General features: G+C 36.4%; 1 protein-coding gene across 14 annotated transcripts in view; it reads right to left on the bottom strand.

The window, feature by feature from the left end:
• ITSN2 (intersectin 2) overlaps positions 1–19,457 on the bottom strand; it is a 162,014-nt gene that overhangs the window by 74,728 nt on the left and 67,829 nt on the right. For 13 of the 14 annotated variants that reach the window (XR_007470728.1, XM_033425280.2, XM_033425278.2 and 10 more), the window contains 4 exons: positions 15,989–16,128; positions 14,625–14,705; positions 4,052–4,188; positions 6–142 (listed from right to left, as the gene is read on the bottom strand). Coding sequence is in view for 13 of the 14 variants with exons in the window: in XM_033425280.2 (XP_033281171.1) it covers positions 6–142; positions 4,052–4,188; positions 14,625–14,705; positions 15,989–16,128 (495 nt within the window). In the remaining variant the exon portion in view is untranslated. The remainder of the gene's footprint in view (positions 1–5; positions 143–4,051; positions 4,189–14,624; positions 14,706–15,988; positions 16,129–19,457) is intronic. The other variant, XM_033425285.2, reaches the window with a different exon arrangement.

The following is a 19,457-nucleotide window of genomic DNA, read 5'->3' as shown; positions in this document are numbered from 1 at the left end:
CTTACTTTGTTTCTCCTCAGCTTTCCACTCCACTTCTTGAACTTTTTCTTGTGTTTTTTCTTCTTGGAGTCGCTTTTGTTTTTCTTCTTCCTCCTTTCTAAGATTTTCTTTCCATAAGTTTTCTTTTCCTTGTTTTGCTTTCCTTTACATGAAAGAAAAAGAGTTTGCATAACGTCCTAAATTTTTTTTATGCAAAATAAAAATGTAATAGAAGATCTTGTTCCTGACAAACTAAAGAAAAATTACACATTTCTTATATGTTTAAATATAATCTTAGGGACTTCTCTGGTGGCGCAGTGGCTGAGAATCTGCCTGCCAATGCAGGGGACACAGGTTTGAGCCCTGGGCCAGGAAGATCCCACATGCAGCGGAGCAACTAAGCCCGTGCGCCACAACTACTGAGCCCATGGGTCACAACTACTGAAGCCGTGCACCCTAGAGCCTGTGCGTCACAACTACTGAGCCCATGCACCACAACTACTGAAACCTGCATGCTCTAGGGCCCACATGTTGCAACTACTGAGCCCGTGTGCTGCAACTACTGAAGCCCGTGCGCCTACAGCCTGTGCTCCGCAACAAGAGAAGTCATGGCAATGAGAAGCCCGCACACCGCAACAAAGAGTAGCCCCTGCTCGCCGCAACTAGAGAAAGCCCGCGTGCAGCAATGAAGACCCAACACAGCCAAAAATAACAAAATTTTAAAAAAAATACAATCTTATATAGTTACATATTTATTATATATAGCAAAGACATATTAGTAGGGGGTGTGGAGAAACCATGGGGGTCAGGGCTGAAGGGGAAAACCAATTAATCAATCAATTAATCAAGAGAGAAACTAAGCACAAGTAGATGAGCTAGGGAGTATGACTAACAATTTCTCACACTCTCAAATTTCTTCCTGCCAGCCAACCTCCCAAACCCAAGAAAAAAAGTGGAAAAAAACTGTAATGGAACTGTTCAGAAAACGAATCTAAACATTATATCTAAATTTCCTTCCCTTGTCTCCAGATTCTTCACAAGGACTGCTGTCAAACTCTTATTCCCACTATCCTAGCTAATCCCTGTTTTCTGCGATGCAGGTAGTCTCTGGGTTACTCCTTGCCCCTAGATTTCTCATAATTCTAGTAGGAGAGTCAGACAGCTAAACAAATAGCTATAATATTCTTTATTCTAAGACCCCTACTTTTGTGATTCCCTAACAAGAGATCCCAGAATAATACAGACGTGGAGACAGTAAAGCTCAAATTAAGGCTTTTATTTGCCACCTAACTTGTGCCACTTAACATTGCACAAGGGAACTGTGCAGTGCAGTCCCTGTGTTAGAATTTTCTTTTTTTTTTCTATTTGAATTTATATATATATAAATTTATATATATTTATATATATATATGGATTGAGTCATTGCTGTGAAAATAGGAAATGCTGCTGGACAGATTATCTACTTCTTATATTATCACTTAAAAGTCTTTTTCATTTGTTAGATTTTAGATAATAGAGCATTTTTCCTCTATAGGTCCATACTTCTGTACGTTTCTATGACATTTGATATAGCTGCAGCTTGGTTTCTAGCTGGTCAAGATGGTCTAAGATCAGCTTAGTTGTTTTAGTATTAGAATTAATGCTCACTGGAGTTCTTCTTGCATATACTTTTTATGATCTTACTGGAGGCAGAGCAGTCACCACTAATTAGCACCTTCTTCAAGTCTCAGCACACATTATCAGGGGCTATGAAGATTGTGACTGGATGCATCCCTAGGATTTGGGGGCATTTATGCCCCACCAAGGTGAAAGTCTTGGCTTAATTCCATATCTCTATTCCTATAATTCCTGGAGGAATCTGGAAATCCTAGATAATTCCAAAAACTGTACACCCACTCAGTCATGAACCCTTCCTCCTCATCCCCCAAATGTCTTATACTTCATACTCCTGGTTCATTATCCCACAACTAACTTCCTCTCAACCCTTTGCAAATCCTCCTACACCCTCTATCACTTTGCAGAGTGCTTTCTCTAGCACTTTCTGTAACTGACATCCAGCTCTCCTTTGAGAGGCATGCTTCTCTTGCAGTCCTTAAGCAATTCCGACCAATATTCCCTTTCCCAGTTCTCAGTAACTTTCCCTGACACTCTCCCATGCCTAGGATGACCCAACCTACCTTTATTTAAATTCCCATAGCATTATAAACACCACTATCAGAGTACCTGCCACATATTTACTGGGATAAAGACTAGAGAGTTAAGAGAATAAAAAATTAAATTTTGGTAAAGTTTCTATGTGCGTGTTTGTGGATGAGAAACTGGTCCACGGCCAGAAGATGCTTCAGAAGTTGGACAAAGAGGCCACATCTACAATGTGAAAACCTATTACCAATAGCTTGGGACGAGAAGGCAACATACCTGAGCAAATGGCCAAGAAATCAAGATGTAGTACTAAGACCCAGCTCTGGACCAATTCTACATGTTCTGATTTCTTCCCTCTACTAAAGCAGGATAATGTGCAAGGACAATGAATAAAATGAAAATGTGTATTACTAATACAGTCTGTTGGCCTGAAAGGACTTGTGAGCAATGATGGAGAGATATCAAGATACTTGCATGTGTAAACAGAAAATTCTTACTAGCACATGACAGTCTCCATCTCTGTCAATCAAGAGATTATTTACTACTAATGAATGAATGAATAAAAGTTGTTTTATTTGAGGATGCTCTTCAGAAGACTTAAAATAATATTTGTGGAACATTCTGAATGTGACTAATTTATTTTGATTTATTTTGATGATTTATTTTGATGTCTCAATTTCTTTGACAACTACTCATTTTACTTTTTAGAAATGGACTTATTATATCTAAGGGAGAGCCCAAAATGAATTAATTCAAATAGAAAAAAAAAAAAAAGAAAATTCTAACACAGGGACTGCACTGCACAGTTCCCTTGTGCAATGCTAAGTGGCACAAGTTAGGTGGCAAATAAAAGCCTTAATTTGAACTTTACTGTCTCCACGTCTATATTATTCTGGGATCTCTTGTTAGGGAATCACAAAAGTAGGGGTCTTAGAATAAAGAATATTATAGCTATTTGTTTAGCTGTCTGACTCTCCTACTAGAATTATGAGAAATCTAGGGGCAAGGAGTAACCCAGAGACTACCTGCATCGCAGTCAACAGTGACCACTCAGTAAAAATGTGTTTAAGTGGTTATTCTAAAGCCATTAAGAAAAGAGGCCTGCTTTATGGTAATGTGTCTTTCTTGCCTTCCCAGTAACTATTAGCTCTTTCATAGACATTATTGTCTACTCTTCTCCAGGGCAAAGAAATGTTGGTTTATTGATATTTGTTCACTAATTATAATAATTTCTGACACTAGAGAACTTCGGAGAAACATAGGAACATATTAGAAACAGAATCTTACTGATAGAAAAAAAAAATCATGCAAAGTCTCTAAATGAATGGTTCTAAGCTTCAGATACCACAACTGTCTCACTTTTCCTTGCTATAAATGTAGGCAGTTGATATAGCTCAGATATATACAAAGAAGCCTGCATCAACATGGCATTTCTACACTCAGTATTACACTCTATAAAATTAAGTACTTGGTTTTTATGATTTTTCAGGAAATGGTCATGGATTTATTATTGAGAGAGAGAAATAATGAGTGCTTATTACCTGCAAAACATTATACTTGGTTCTTTAGTTTTATTTAATTCTGAGTTACTTATGAGGTATGCATTAATGTTTCTATTTTTCAGATGGAAAAACAGGTTCCAAAAGGTAAAGTGACTTAACCAAGATCATCCAGATAGTAAGTGGTAGATCAAGAATTCTAAATCAGGTCTGACTCAAAAGTCTGTATTTTTCACTAATGGAACATAAAATTGGTTACTGTAAACTCAGTCCACAAAAGAAGGACTGAACTTCCAAAATTTAGAATCTAATTAGCATCTTAGGATAATCATTTTATTCCCCTTAATTTTTCATAGTCAAACTAAAAATATGGGCAACAAAATTAGAATTCTAATAGCAATATAGTATAATAAATTTATCAACTATATTACCTTATAGCCTCGTCTTCTAGTTTCTTTTTCTGTATTAGCTCTAATCTTTTTCTTTCAATTTCCCTCAGCTTGTCACATTTGATCTTATAAAGTTGTTCAAGGGCTAACTGCTGTGTATTGTAGCTTTCTCTCAGTTCCTAAGGAGAAAATAAGAAGTTAACGTGGCATTGATTTAAATACTTTTGTCTTATGAAAAAATGTGGCAACTGCATTAAAAGATAAAAATCATAAAGCAAGTTTAACTAAAGTAAAAAGATTAAAAGTCTTAAAAAATCCAGATGATTGAAAAATTCTTGAAAACAGTAAGTATTTAAGGTATGTGGCCAATGAGGACAAATGCATGTTAAAATCATCTGCTTTTATATTAATTCATTTCTAAGGAACACAGAATCTTTCACAAGCTAATTCTTTGATTTGGTACTTCCTTTTCAATAAAAAGCAATCTATTAAAAATACAGGGAAACAATTTTCTTATTCTAACATTTGAAGAGGAATTTTGCTCAGTCATATTTTTGACACATGTAGTTTAACCAAGTTACCCATAACTTTTACCCAGTAAAATAGTGAACTAAACACATAAGCAATTATTCAATAATTTAATAATTATTCAATATTTATTTAATTTAAATAATAATATATTAAATAATTTAATAACTAAAAATGGAAAAGATAATGTCTACCTAAAACCATGACTAGAATGGGCCAAAATAATGAAAAATATTCTAAACAGGGATTAAAATAAACAATTGTTTATTGAGCATCTAGCTCTGTGCAAAGTGCTATAAAGATTCACAGCGATCCAATCCAAGGCCGTCTTGACTCCCAAGTCCATAGTTCTTGTCTTCAAAGAGTTCAGTCTCAAAGTAAAGTGCTAAAATCTGGGATATAGGTAAGTGTCTTCACAGAAACTTGTGACTATCTGTTCAGCATTTCCTTTCCCTCTTCTGCTAACTGCACCCTTCCTCCTTTTGGGAAGCTGCTTTACCCCCCAATCCCACCCTTCTATGTGGTTTTGATGAGTCTGTCAGATTCAGTGCTCCTAACTCCCACCCAAGTGTGGTCACTGGATCTAAAACAATCACAGCACCTCACCTCCCTGGCAAGAATGACTGGTTCAAAGGATGTGCACATGATCCAGGCTGGGCCACAAGCCCTTCCCGGGATTCAGATATATTGAAGAGGGGAGAAAGAAGTCTTTCCTTCACTAAACTCATTAAAATGGGATAAGGTAAACATGGAGCTGCCCCACTTCCTAGTGAGGCCATCAGGGGTAGGAATGAAGTCAAAACAGGAAAGAGAGAAGCAAAGATTAGAGATAGAGTTGGAGAGAGAGGGAGTGCTGGGGGAACCAAATCTCCAACTTCATTCCTGTGTCTAGGAACTGCCCCGTCTACTGATTCAGTCAATGGTCTTAGTACTCTTGCAATAACCACTCTTTTCAGCTTAACTATTTTGAACTGAATTTCTTTTACTTGGAATCTATAGAATCCTAAACAAGGGAGCAGAAAAAGCCTGGGATAAGGAAGAGGGAAAAAACCCAAAACACTCCCACAAACACCTAAAGTAAACAAAAGAGACTTCATGGCAAAGGTGGGAGCTTCAACAACATTTAGATAGAATTTTTTGGTAAAAGATGTCTTGGGGCATCTATCTACACACAAAACAAAACTCCAAACCACAAACAAATGAAAACAACCTAAGCTCTACTTCTTAATATTTTATAGGTGAACCCTTTTAACTTGATTGAAATGGTAGATCTAATCTGAGAAAATGTGGTATCCAGAGACTATGCCCAAAATGTCTAAGATCAAGACTTGCAGCTTAAGACAACAGGAATACAAATACTACATTCATAGCAAAGTTTTCACACATCTCAGCTTCTGTAGTTCTCTTTGTTGCACCTTTCTCTAAACTCTATTGATGGGACTTCCTGGCGGTCCAGTGGTTAAGACTTCGCCTTCCAATGCAGGGGGTGCAGGTTCGATCCCTGGTCAGGGAGCTAAGATCCCACATGCCTCGCGGCCAAAAAACCAAAACATAAAACAGAAGCAATATTGTAACAAATCAATAAAGACTTTAAAAATGGTCCACATCAAAAAAATCGTTTAAAAAAAAACCAAACAACTCTATTGAAAAGCGGAAGGCTACAATGGTTACAATCTGTGGAGAAGCAGTGTGGTTTAGTGATAAGGGCACATGGAGCACTGGTCTGGAATAAGAACACCAAGGTCTGAATCAGGCTCTATCTGTGACTACCTGAGTAATCTTAGGAAAGTTACTTAACAGTCTCCTCATCGTAAAATGGGGTTAATTATAGTACATGCCTCATAACACTGCTATGAGGACTGAATGGGTTAATACACATAAACTGCTTACAATAGGGCAGGGCACATAGTAAGTCCTCAGTAAATATTAGCTATATTATTGGCTGAAGTCATAAATAGAATTATAAGTTTAAAAGGAGAGTGAAGAGGAGTCAAATTAATGTCTGATCTTAATATGGCTCTAAGGTTAGCCCTCTAACTCGTCCTTTAAAATACTGTTCCAAGTCTTCCTTCATTAGCCCATTCCTCCAGTGTGTGAATTAACGAGCTTCCTTGTCCTCCCCAAGACGTTCTGTGCATTCCCCTATCACAGGCAGCGTCTTCTGACTGTATGACTGTCTCCACTGGAGTGAGTTTCTTGACAACAGGACTGTCTTTCATCAAGGTATCCCCACCCGAGAGAGAGCCTGGTACAGTGTAGTTATTTAATTAGTATTTACTGGATGAATGAAAATACATAAACCATAGTCTATGCATATTAATACGATTTGAAGAGCACCACAGGGCTTCTCAAAAACATTTCCTCTGCCTTACAATGATCCTAGAAATTCTTATCATTAGAGTCACTCCTCTGAGTTAAGTCACGCTTCCAGGAGGTCCTGGTTAAATCTATCAGTTAACTATCACTTTGCTGTACAGCAGAAATTAACACAACACTGTAAATCAACTATACTTCAATTAAAAAAAACACTATCAGTTAACTGAAAAGAAGTAAACAATCTGCACTTAACGAAAAGAATTGTACTCCATCTTAATGGAATAACAGATCATTCTTTTCAGGTTAAGGAAGTTCTCTTCCATTCCTAATATGCTAATAACTTTTTCATTTTTTCATCATGAATAGATGTTAAATTTTATCAAATACCTTTTCTGCATTTAGTGAGATGAGCATACTGTTTTTCTCCTTTAATCTGTTTATATGGCAAATTACAGTCAACAGTTTTACATGTCAAATCATCTTTGCATGGCTAAGATAAATCCAACTTGGTCATAATGGAGTATCCTTCTTATAAATTTCCACATTCAACTTTTCAATATTCTTTAGAATTTTTGCCTCTATGCTAAATTGGTCTATAATGATCCTTTCTCATACTATTCTTATCAAATTTTGAGGTTTATGATAGTTTCATACAATAAGTTGGGAATATTCCCTCTTCTACATTTTGAAACAGATGTATAAGACTGGAGTTATTTATTCCTTCAGTAAAATTCTGGGTCTGGATTCTCTTTTAGGGAAGATTTTAAACTATGGAATTAAAATATTTTGTGACAATAGAGCTACCTAAATATTTTATTTTTCTTGAGCCAGTTTCAGCAAATTCTGATTTGTTCATTTCACCTACGTTTTCATATTTATGTGCAAAATTTTTCATAATAGTCCCTTCTCTTTTATTGTTTGCAATGTATTTAGTTATAGCTCTTTTTCACTCCTTTATTTTTATTTTGTCTTTAAATTAAGTCTTGCCAAAGGTTTGATAATTTTATTAATCTATAAAGAGAGTCAAATTTTGGCTTTCTTGATTCTCTGTATTAAATATCTGTGTTCTGTTTCACTAATTTCCTTCTACTTTTTTCCCTTTATTACGCTAGTCTTTTTCTAGCTTCTTAAGTTGAACACTTAGCTTATAAATTTTCATCTTTTTAACAAAAATATAACCATTTAAAATGGTCAAATCCTGACTCTCTGGGTTGAATTTCTGCTTGCTACCTCTGTGCAACTTAATTTACTCCTATGTGAAATGTGAACAAATAATAGGACCTACCTCAACGGGTTAATATTAAGGATTAAATAAATTAATATAAGTAAAACATTTAGAACAGTGCCAGTCACAGATAAAGCCTTTAATAAATCCTATTATTAGTATATCTTATGAATTAGAAAATAGTTATTGACTCCTGATATGGAATATGGGGAATCTGCTCATTTACACTATCCCCCATCTCCTCTCCATCTTCCAGTGTTTGTTATAATTTAAAAATATACTTATTCCACTATTTCATTTTCATAAACATTTGACAACATTTTGCAACGTAATTTTTCTCCAAGTTTTTATTTTGAAAACTTTCAGATCTACAAAAAATTTGACTAAGTTGAAGACGCTGATGCTTTTACCCCTAGAACTTTATCATTATTCTATGTAACTACGGTGTCAATGTCAGTACCAAACTAAAGAAATTTAATAGTGACGTAATAATCTTAATACAGAATTCATATTCAAAAGATGTTCCCTCCCAATAGTGTAAATATTGTCCTTAATAGCAGCCTTTTTTTGGCTCCATAATCCAATCAAGGACCATACACTTCATTTCATCATTGTAAGAAGATTTCCTCCATCTTTTATGAGATTCACATTTTTAGAGTGTGGGTTAGTCAGCTATTTTACAGACCAAACCACAATTTGAGTTTGTCTAATTATTTCCTTACACTTACACAGATGAAATATTTTTGGCAAAAATAGTATAGAAGTGATGTGTCTTAAAAAAAAAAAAAAAGAAGTGATGTGTCTTTTTCAGCGCATATCAGGAGACACATAATGTCAGCTTCTGCCATTTGGGTAATGTTAAATTTGACTGCTTGGTTGAGGATGGTTTACCAGTTTCTGGACTGAGTATTTTCTTTGCTCTTCATTGCCATTTCTAGATGATTATTTCTTCTTACTCTTACAAACTCCATCTTTTTCTGAGGCTCAGAATAACATCCAGCAGTACCACCCTGCCATTCCTCTTTATTGTCATCTATGGATCACCTGGTCACTGATCCTCATTCATTCATTTTCATTATTCTTCCAGTCTTTGACATCAATGTAGATGACCCCATCAAAACCTCAACTCAGACTGATCTCCTCAAACACGGGGAGGGGGAAGTGTAAGCCTGGACGAAGTGAGAGAGTGGCATGGACATATATACACTACCAAATGTAAAACAGATAGCTAGTGGGAAGCAGCCGCATGGCACAGGGAGATCCGCTTGGTGCTTTGTGTCCACCAAGAGGGGTGGGATAGGGAGGGTGGGAGGGAGACGCAAGACGGAGAAGAAACGGGGATATATGTATAGCTGATTCATGTTGTTATACAGCAGAAACTAACACATCATTGTAAAGCAATTATACTCCAATAAAGATGTTAAAAAAAAAAAAAAAGGTAGGGATTGAAATAGTAACCTGGGAAATGTCAGTCAAGTAACAACTAAGAGCATGTGGTTTATCTGATGCTGAGTTGAAAACTGTAAGAACTGGTGTCCAGGGTGCTGATAGAACTTGGGCAGCTCTGCTAAGTCATTCTAAGTGACCAGAAACTACGAATTCAAAAGCATTCTCAATGTTCATTCTTGGGGCTAAACATATGTATTTCAGCACACTGGAGGAAAATTTTCCAAGTGAATATTATACAGATAAGAAGGCTTAATTATCCCTTGGCACTGTTCCTTTCCTGCCTCAGAATTACTGAAAAAAATACTGAAAAACACAAATAGGATTTATGCAAATGTAAGTATTTGACAACAGATCTTCTGTATAGATAGTTTTATAAAACATAATTATAAAAAAGTGTAGGGCTTCCCTGGTGGCGCAGTGGTTGAGAGTCCGCCTGCCAATGCAGGGGACGCGGGTTCGTGTCCCGGTCCGGGAGGATCCCACATGCCGCGGAGCGGCTGCGCCTGTGAGCCATGGCCGCTGAGCCTGCGCGTCCGGAGCCTGTGCTCCGCGACGGGAGAGGCCACAGCGGTGAGAGGCCCGCGTACCACAAAAAAAAAAAAAAAAAAAAAAAAAAAAGTGTATATGGTTTAAGAAGGTTATAAAGTTTAAGAGCATCACAGTAGGAGGATTATAACTTTTTATTGTGATAAAATCCATCGACAAACACATGAAAGAATGCTCAACATCACTAATCATTAGAGAAATGCAAATCAAAACTACAATGAGATATCATCTCACACCAGTCAGAATGGCCATCATCAAAAAATCTACAAACAAATGCTGGAGAGGGTGTGGAGAAAAGGGAACCCTCTTGCACTGTTGGTGGGAATGTAAATTGATACAGCCACTGTGGAGAACAGTATGGAGGTTCCTTAAAAATCTACAAATAGAACTACCATATGACCCAGCAATCCCACTACTGGGCATATACCCTGAGAAAACCATAATTCAAAAAGAGTCATGTACCATAATGTTCACTGCAGCTCTATTTACAATAGCCCGGAGATGGAAACAACCTAAGTGTCCATCATCAGATGAATGGATAAAGAAGATGTGGCACATATATACAATGGAATATTACTCAGCCATAAAAAGAAACGAAATTGAGCTATTTGTAATGAGGTGGATAGACCTAGAGTCTGTCATACAGAGTGAAGTAAGTCAGAAAGAGAGAGACAAACACCGTATGCTAACACATATATATGGAATTTAAGAAAAAAAAATGTCATGAAGAAGCTAGGGGTAAAACAAGAATAAAGACACAGACCTACTAGAGAATGGACCTGAGGATATGGGGAGGAGGAAGGGTAAGCTGTGACAAAGCGAGAGAGTGGCATGGACATGGACATATATACACTACCAAACGTAAGGTAGATAGCTAGTGGGAAGCAGCCGCATAGCACAGGGAGATCAGCTCGGTGCTTTGTGACCGCCTGGAGGGGTGGGATAGGGAGGGTGGGAGGGAGGGAGATGCAAGAGGGAAGAGATATGGGAACATATGTATATATATAATTGATTCATTTTGTTGTAAAGCAGAAACTAACACACCATTGTAAAGCAATTATACTCCAATAAAGATGTTAAAAAATAAATAAATAAATAAAATAAAATCCATCGAAAATAAAACTTCTCATTTTAACTAAAAAAAGTAAAAACAAAACAACTGATCTCCTCAACAATGATGTTTTTTACTCCATTTAATCCCTCATTTGCATTATTATACCCTGAATCTTGTCATCATCACAAAGAGAACTACCACTGATCAGTATCCCATTTTCCAAACATAAGTTCTTATCCTTCAAGCTTTTCTTATATATGGTACATCCATTTCAACAGGTTTCCAACCTCACTGAGACCTCCATTCTGTTGACCCCATCATCCTCTCTTCTTTCATCAGCACCCCTTCCTCTCTTCATATCCCTTCATGTCCAGTACCTATTTCAGAGTTCATGTTTATCACAGTTACTGTGTTAAGATCTGTAGCTCCCTTGTTCCTCCCTCTCTGCCCATGTCTATTAAAACCTCAAACCCGTATGAATCTATTAACCTATGTCATCATCCTTTTCCATGCTTACACATAAATAGCTGAACTTTGGTGGGGAAAAAAAAAGACACAATTAGGCCTGCTGTTTTCAATTTAAATTCATGAACTCCAACTTCAAATAGGCATTCAACATTGCTCAGGACACCTACTGTTTTCTACTAAGCTTGCACTCCTCACCCCCACTAAGATGTGTATTTCATGCCTACTTTTCACTCCTGAAATTTCCCAATCTTCCATTCATTCTTTTCACTACCAGCCAATAATCTTGCCTCATTAAGCCAGACTGGAATTCCCTCATCTTTCCATCTCAAAAGCAATAAAACTTCCTGCATCTGCATCCATCTCCTTCTAGTCTAGTTTGAGTTATTCCATGTCCTCAACCACCCATGAAGACTCTTTGTAATGATCTAACTTGCTTCTGATTTTAGGTTTTGAAGCTATCAACTTCCTACTCTCTACCAACAAATTTAGCCGACTTCACACCTATCTTATCCCCATATGTTACACTGGAAGTATTCTTTTTCTCTTGTCCTTCAATCTATGCTCCAGATTATATCTTAGTCTGCTTGCTTGGGACTTTGCTCCATCAATTATCACTACTTTATACGGTCAATCTCAATCTCTCATTTTCCTCCTCCTTCCCTTCCTCTCTCTTCTACTTTAAGTCTTGTCTTTCTTTTCTTTCTTCCTTTTTTTGAATTTAAAAAATAGCCTTTACTTAAAAGAATAAATTACATGGAATCAGAAGTTTTCCTAAAACCTGTGATACATGGTTTTCTGCTGTTTTTTGACTAATTTCTTTCTACTTTTTTCTCATAAACTCTATATACCAATACTAACTCTAAATGCTGTATATTTTCTGACTGAGAACATTCAAAACCATTCATTCATTCAACAAGTGTGTATTGCCATACATGATGTTCCATGCACTGTTCTAGGTGCTGGGAATTCAGCAACGAAATATTTGGCTTGAGCCTGGCAATCATCTTTAAGACACTGAGATGGATAAGGTTAGTTACCTAAAAAGCTTAATTTTCTCCATTTCCATTCTCCGGTCCTAACAGAAACTATCCATTCCTCATGTATCCATAAGCTGCACAAAAAGGTGATACCACTTTCAAGGGTGGTCCTAATTATTCTTTTATTTTTCAAATTTATTAAAGTATAATTGGTAAATAAAAACTGTATATATTTAAGGTATACAATTTGCTGCTTCAATACACATATACACTGTGAAATGATCACCATAATCAAGCTAATTAACATATTCATTTCCTCATATAGTTACCATTCCCTCCTTCCCCCCCCTCCTTCTCTTCTTCTCTCCCCCTCTTTCTTTCCTTTCTTTCCTCCCTCCCTCCCTTCCTCTCTCTTTCCCTCTCCCTCTCTCCCTCCCTCCCTCCCTCCCTTCCTCTCTCTCTTTCTGTGGGAGAATGTTTAAGATATATACTCTTAACAATACTGTATTGTATAGTTGAAATTTTCTAATTATAGTCACCATGCTGTGCAGTGGGTTTCACAACTTATCCATCTTACATAACTGAAACTTTGTATCCTTTGTCATCTTTCTTAAACAAAGTTTTCCTCATGCTCTCTTTTCACTCTCCTAAAGAGTTGTTTACACGCACTCCACCCCTCCTCAGCTCCCATTCATTCCTGATCTGCCGCAATCCAGCCTCTGCTGGTCACTCAACTGAGATGGCACTTTCAGAAAGGTCTTCAAAGGTCTCCTTGTTGACAATTCAATGGATACTTTTCAGTACTAAGTTAACTGACTGCTCTGTATCATTTCCAATGACTACAGAAAGCCTCTTTTCTTGCTTTCTGTAACAACAGTCGGTCTCCTGACCACTCTGACAATATAGGTTTCATTCCCTTTTACATTCCTAAATTGCCTCTGATGAAACCTCAACAAGCAGTGAAAGGTTGGAAGGCAGGAAGCAGAAGGAAGAAAGGAAAACAAGAGACAAGAATAATCTGCTAGCCTGTGGAGAATCAAATGCTAACTCGAAGAATCAGACTTCTGTGTGTGAGTACAGTCCACAAATATCATCAAACTGCACTGTATACGTGAAGAAACACTTAGGTTTACATTTCTGTGTGATCTGCAGCAAAAGTTCTAAGACCAGATAATCTGGCCATTCATGCTATAACCATAAAGGAAAGGATGATACCATCTTTCCAACTGCCCTACCTTTGCTTAGGTAACAAATGAGCTCTACTTATGTTCTCGTCTTCACTGTGTATGTATATGTAATTGCCCCATTGCCATCCATTTTAGTACTGAGTAGAATACAGTCAAAAATCTACTAGGGTCAGCAAGTGGTAAATATAAAGCAACTTTCTTTAAACTAAATTAAAATAGGAATTCATTGAATGTTTTAAATATTCTTTGTGCTATCTATACATGACAAAGTGAACTACTTGTTTATAAATATGATTTAAACATTTTTATCTGTGGTGCAAGGGTATCTAAATATGAGGCCTGATAACTAGACAAAACTAAAGCTGCACCTGCATTATTGGTTCTTTAAGATTTTTCTTAAAGAAAAATCTTACAGCAGTATTAAGAAGCAGCCTGATATATACGTGACAAAACCTTGCACTAGATTTCAGAAGGTATAAGTTTTATTTTAAACAATAATTTCAGTGATATGGGTAAATAATTTAATCTCACATTCCCTTAGTTTCCCTTTTAATTGAATGAGTAATCATCCCATCAGTTAGCCCAACTCACAGGGATGTTGTACGGGAACCAGGAAATATTTCTCAGTGTCCTGGGCTCCTCAGGAGAAAGGTTACTCTGGGCAACCCTAGTGATTCCTAGCATTAGACTCAAACAGGCAGTGAGACAGCAGAAGGATATTTAAGCAAGCAGAAAGAAAAATGTCTATACTGCATATGTTATTTCAAACAAGGATATATAGATAAATGCAAAGAATAGTCTAGTTTTTTAAAAAAGAAAACAGTAAAGTAACTCAAAGAAAAGGAACTAGATATTAGAAAATAACCTTAAGTAAGAGGAAGAGGTTGTTGAGACAGCTTAGCAGAGACAAAAGGCACTGAAGAACAGAGTCATCCATATTCCCACACTGTAAGATAAGGCAGATAAAAAGCCAATTAAACTATGTACAGATTTAAAAAAAAATAATGTAGGGAAGATAACTTGGCTGGTTTGTCTGTCCATCAACGACAAATTATTTGGTTTTCTTTAAATTTTTTTTCTACAGAATATATGCTTGGGTAGAATGTATTATTTACATTATTCACCTCAAACTTCCCTTTCTTAACTGAAGCCACCATGGTTTCTTTTACCATTCTGTTTACTCTATGGTTGGTGTAACATTACTCTAAATAAGTCAGCAAAATGAAAGTCACATGAAGAGACAGAGAGCTGCCTGAAAAGCTCTGTAATACATTATGCTCTAAAAACTTCATGCTTCATTAGCAAGGGAGTAACTGAAACTAGTCCCAAATTTTAATCATATGCCATTACTCTGGTTGCTAGCTTTTAATATTTTCTTTCACGGGCATGGCTTCAGTATACAACTAACACTGAACAGAATGATAAGCATATGGTATACGTTTTGGACATCTGTTCTGCCACTGCAGCAAATAATGGATCATGAATCTACTTTTCATGCAAAATTTTTAGTGCCAAATTATGCTTTGGATTTCATTGGTTATGGCATTATTTCACAAAGGTTAATTAAATTGTAAAAAAAAAAAAAAAAGAATTTAGTGTGTTAAAAGAGCCTCTACAACCTGGACTATTTAAAATTTTCCATATTTCCCATTTTCAAATTTGCCTAAGATCATTCTGGTTGAGATCTAATACTGACAAATCTAATCTAATCTAATCCTAATTCTGACAAAGGTAATTATTTTTTAAATGTATAGATGCAGGCTTCCCTGGTGGCGCAGTGGTTGAGAGTCTGCCTGCTGATGCAGGGGACACGGGTTTGTGCCCCGGTCCGGGAAGATCCCACATGCTGCGGAGCGGCTGGGCCTGTGAGCCATGGCCGCTGAGCCTGCGTGTCCGGAGCCTGTGCTCCGCAACGGGAGAGGCCACAACAGTGAGAGGCCCGCGTACCGCAAAAAAAAAAAAAAAAAGAAAATGTATAGATGCCAATAAAAACAGTCATCAAAAACTGGAAACTATGGTAAATTATAAGTTTATTTACAAGACTCAATGTTTATAATACACAGAGAACATTAAAAACAATCCTGCAATTCTGGTATAGCTCAAATTATAAAATAAATTATGAAATATAATACATATAACAATAATAGCTTCAGTTATTTATTCAATTAAATCAAAATAAGGAAGGTAAAAGGCAGCTAACTAAAAATGAATATAATAGAAGATAAATACCTTTAGCTGATTGTTAAATGAATCCATTTCTGATAGCTTAGATGCAGTTTCTTTTTCAAGAGCATCTAATTGTTCTTTAAGTCTTTGGCATAATTCTTCCTTTTCTAATGATTTTTTATGAAGTAAACCGACTCCTAAATCTGAAATACAAACATCATACAGTTTACATTTGGTAGAAGTTCCTGTCAATACCAGTAATTAACATTTACTGTCTGGTCAAATTGGTATAACTAGAGAGCCAAAGGCTATACACACATAAGGTGGATCAACTCAAGGGAAAAAACAATCAGCAGTCATTTCCCTTTTTCGGATCATATCTTGGAAGATCCTCATACGGAAATGTTATAAGCATTGGTTCTGTACTCAAAAGTACTAGAACTTGAAGTGACGCTCCATTTTGGGTAAGTTGCTTCACCAATCTGATCCGTAGGCTCTCCTATTCAATGGGCATTATATCACCCACCTCATATATGAGGTGATGATATAAAGCCATTAGTACAGAGTCTGGCCTATAGTAAATACTCAATTAATAGCACCTATTGTTAAAGTAGCTTTCTATTTATTCTCAGTGCTACCAAGAATAGGGGAATATTCACTACAAGGACTCAATAAATATTACTAACTGGATCATTCAGTGGTATTATTTTAGGAGGTAGGAACAGAGAGCTTCATTTTATATGACCTTTTCTTACACATTTAGGCAAGGATGAAAAAACTGGATGGAAATATATGATACAGATTACATTTCAATAAATTAAGATAGCAATCTTACCATCTATTTAAATACAGCTGACCCTTGAACAACAATTGGAGGGTGGCCCTCTGCTCTGTTGAAAATCTAAGTATAACTTGCAGTTGGCCCTCAACATACGTGGGTGCAGTTCCTCCATATCCCCAGTTCTAAGTCCTTGGATTCAACAACCACGGATCTGTGTAGTACTGTAGTATTTACTTATTGAAAAAAATCTGCACAGAAGTGGACCTGTGCAGTTCAAACCCACGTTGTTCAATGGTCAACTGTACATATTTTAAAACTTTATTGTATTTTTTAAAGTACAGTAGTACAAAATTCAAATAAAATGAAGCATATAGAGTAAAAAGTAAAAAGTCTCTCTTCATCTCAACTCCTACCCCCTCTTAGGTACTTGATATGTGCATATTCAGCATTTCCATGGGGCTTTAATGGGATCACGCCGTCTACACTGCTTGGCAACTTGTTTTAAATTTAATAACACATCTCACCATTAGAGACATCTAGATCTAGTTCATTCTTTAAAATTGCTCCCTGGTAGTCCACATTATGGGTATTCCGTAATTTATGTAACTATTCCCTTTTTGATTGCCATTTAGGTTGTTTCTGATTTTCTACTATTAAATAAAAATGCTGCCATAAACATACTTGTATGTACATTTTAACACACACAAGGAGGTATTTTAAAAGGCTAGGAGGTGAAAGAATTGCTATGTAAAAGGATGTGCACACTTTAAATTTGGACAGAAACTGCCAAACTGCCCTTCCAAAAAGCTGTACCAGTAACAATGACACCAAATTACCTGTTTCTGCATATCCCTATCACCAGATACTATCACTCATTTTTCTTTCTTTTTTTTTAAACATCTTTACTGGAGTATAATTGCTTTACAATGGTGTTAGTTTCTGCTGTATAACAAAGTGAATCAGCTATATGTATATCCCCATTTCTCCTCCGTCTTGCGTCTTCCTCCCACCCTCCCTATCACACCCCTCTTGGTGGACACAAAGCACCAAGCAGATCTCCCTGTGCCATGCGGCTGCTTCCCACTAGCTATCTATTTTACATTTGGTAGTGTATATATGTCCATGCCACTCTCTCACTTCATCCCAGCTTACCCTTCCCCCTCCCCGTGTCCTCAAGTCCATTCTCTACATCTGCGTCTTTATTCCTGTCCTGCCCCTAGGTTCTTCAGAACCATTTTTTTTTAGATTCCACATATATATGTGTTAGCATACAGTATTTGTTTTTCTCTTTCTGACTTACTTCACTCTGTATGAGACTCCGGGTCCACCCACCTCACTACAAATAACTCAATTTCATTTCTTTTTATGGCTGAGTAATATTCCATTGTATATATGTGCCACATCTTCTTTATCCATTCATCTGTTGATGGACACCTAGGTTGCTTCCATGTCCTGGCTATTGTAAATAGAGCTGCAGTAAACATTGTGGTACATGATTCTTTTTGAATTATGGTTTTCTCAGGGTATATGCCCAGTAGTGGGATTGCTGGGTCGTATGGTAATTTTATTTTTAGTTTTTTAAGGAACCTCCATACTGTTCTCCATAGTGGCTGTATCAATTTACATTCCCACCAACAGTGCAAGAGGGTTCCCTTTTCTCCACACCCTCTCCAACATTTATTGTTTGTAGATGTTTTGATGATGGCCATTCTGACCAGCGTGAGGTGATACCTCACTGTAGTTTTGATTTGCATTTCTCTAATATTAGTGATGTTGAGCATCTTTTCATGTATTTGTTGGCAATCTGTATGTCTTCTTTGGAGAAATGTCTATTTAGGTCTTCTGCCCATTTTTGGATTGGGTTGTTTGTTTTTTGATATTGAGCTGCAGGAGCTGCTTGTAAATTTTGGAGATTGTATCACTCATTTTTCATTTTTGCTAACTGGCAAAAAAATTCTTATTGTCACTTTAATTTGTATTTTCTTGACAACTACTGAAATTAGATAAACATCTATTTATATGGCCATCTACTTACATTTATCAGCCATCATCTTGAATTGTCTCGTCTCAACCTTTGCTGGCTTTTTCCTCCTATTGGCTTGTCTTAGTTTCTGATTTGTAGCTCTAAATTCTTGTTGTATCATACATATTTCAATTTTTTTTTTTTTACTGTTTATGACATCTTTCATCATGAAAAAGTTTTTCATTTTTATTTCATCAAAAACTATTTTCCTTCATAGCTCTATGTATTGTTTGAAGAGACTTTTCTGACACCAAAATTATAAAAATGTTTTCCTCTGTAACATTTTTTTCTAGAGTTATATTTTATGTTTAGCCTCCCACTTTACCTAGAATTTATATCTGCATAGAGTGAGGTAAAAAGCTTCTTCACCCCCCTTTCAACTATCCCTCAAATCACTTAATGAAGAGATAGTAACTATCGAAAGCCCATCCCTTCCCCACTGATGTTAAATGCCAACTTTATCTAATCCTAAATTGCCATATACATACATACATACATATATATATATATATATATATATATATATATATATATATGCTTGTTTCTAGACTCTCTATTTAGTTCCAGTGTTCTGTTTCTATTTTGGATCAATAATCCATTATTTTAGGTACTATACCTTTTCATAACTCATGTTTCGGTATATGATAGGGCTAGACTCCTCCCCCCACCAATGTTTTTTCTTTTTAAGTCTTGGCTCATGTTGTGTATTTTCTCTTCTAGGTTAATTT

This window comes from Orcinus orca, chromosome 13 (assembly GCF_937001465.1).
Source record: "Orcinus orca chromosome 13, mOrcOrc1.1, whole genome shotgun sequence".
Taxonomy (NCBI): domain Eukaryota; kingdom Metazoa; phylum Chordata; class Mammalia; order Artiodactyla; family Delphinidae; genus Orcinus; species Orcinus orca.
This window is presented reverse-complemented; position numbering and strand designations above follow the sequence as displayed.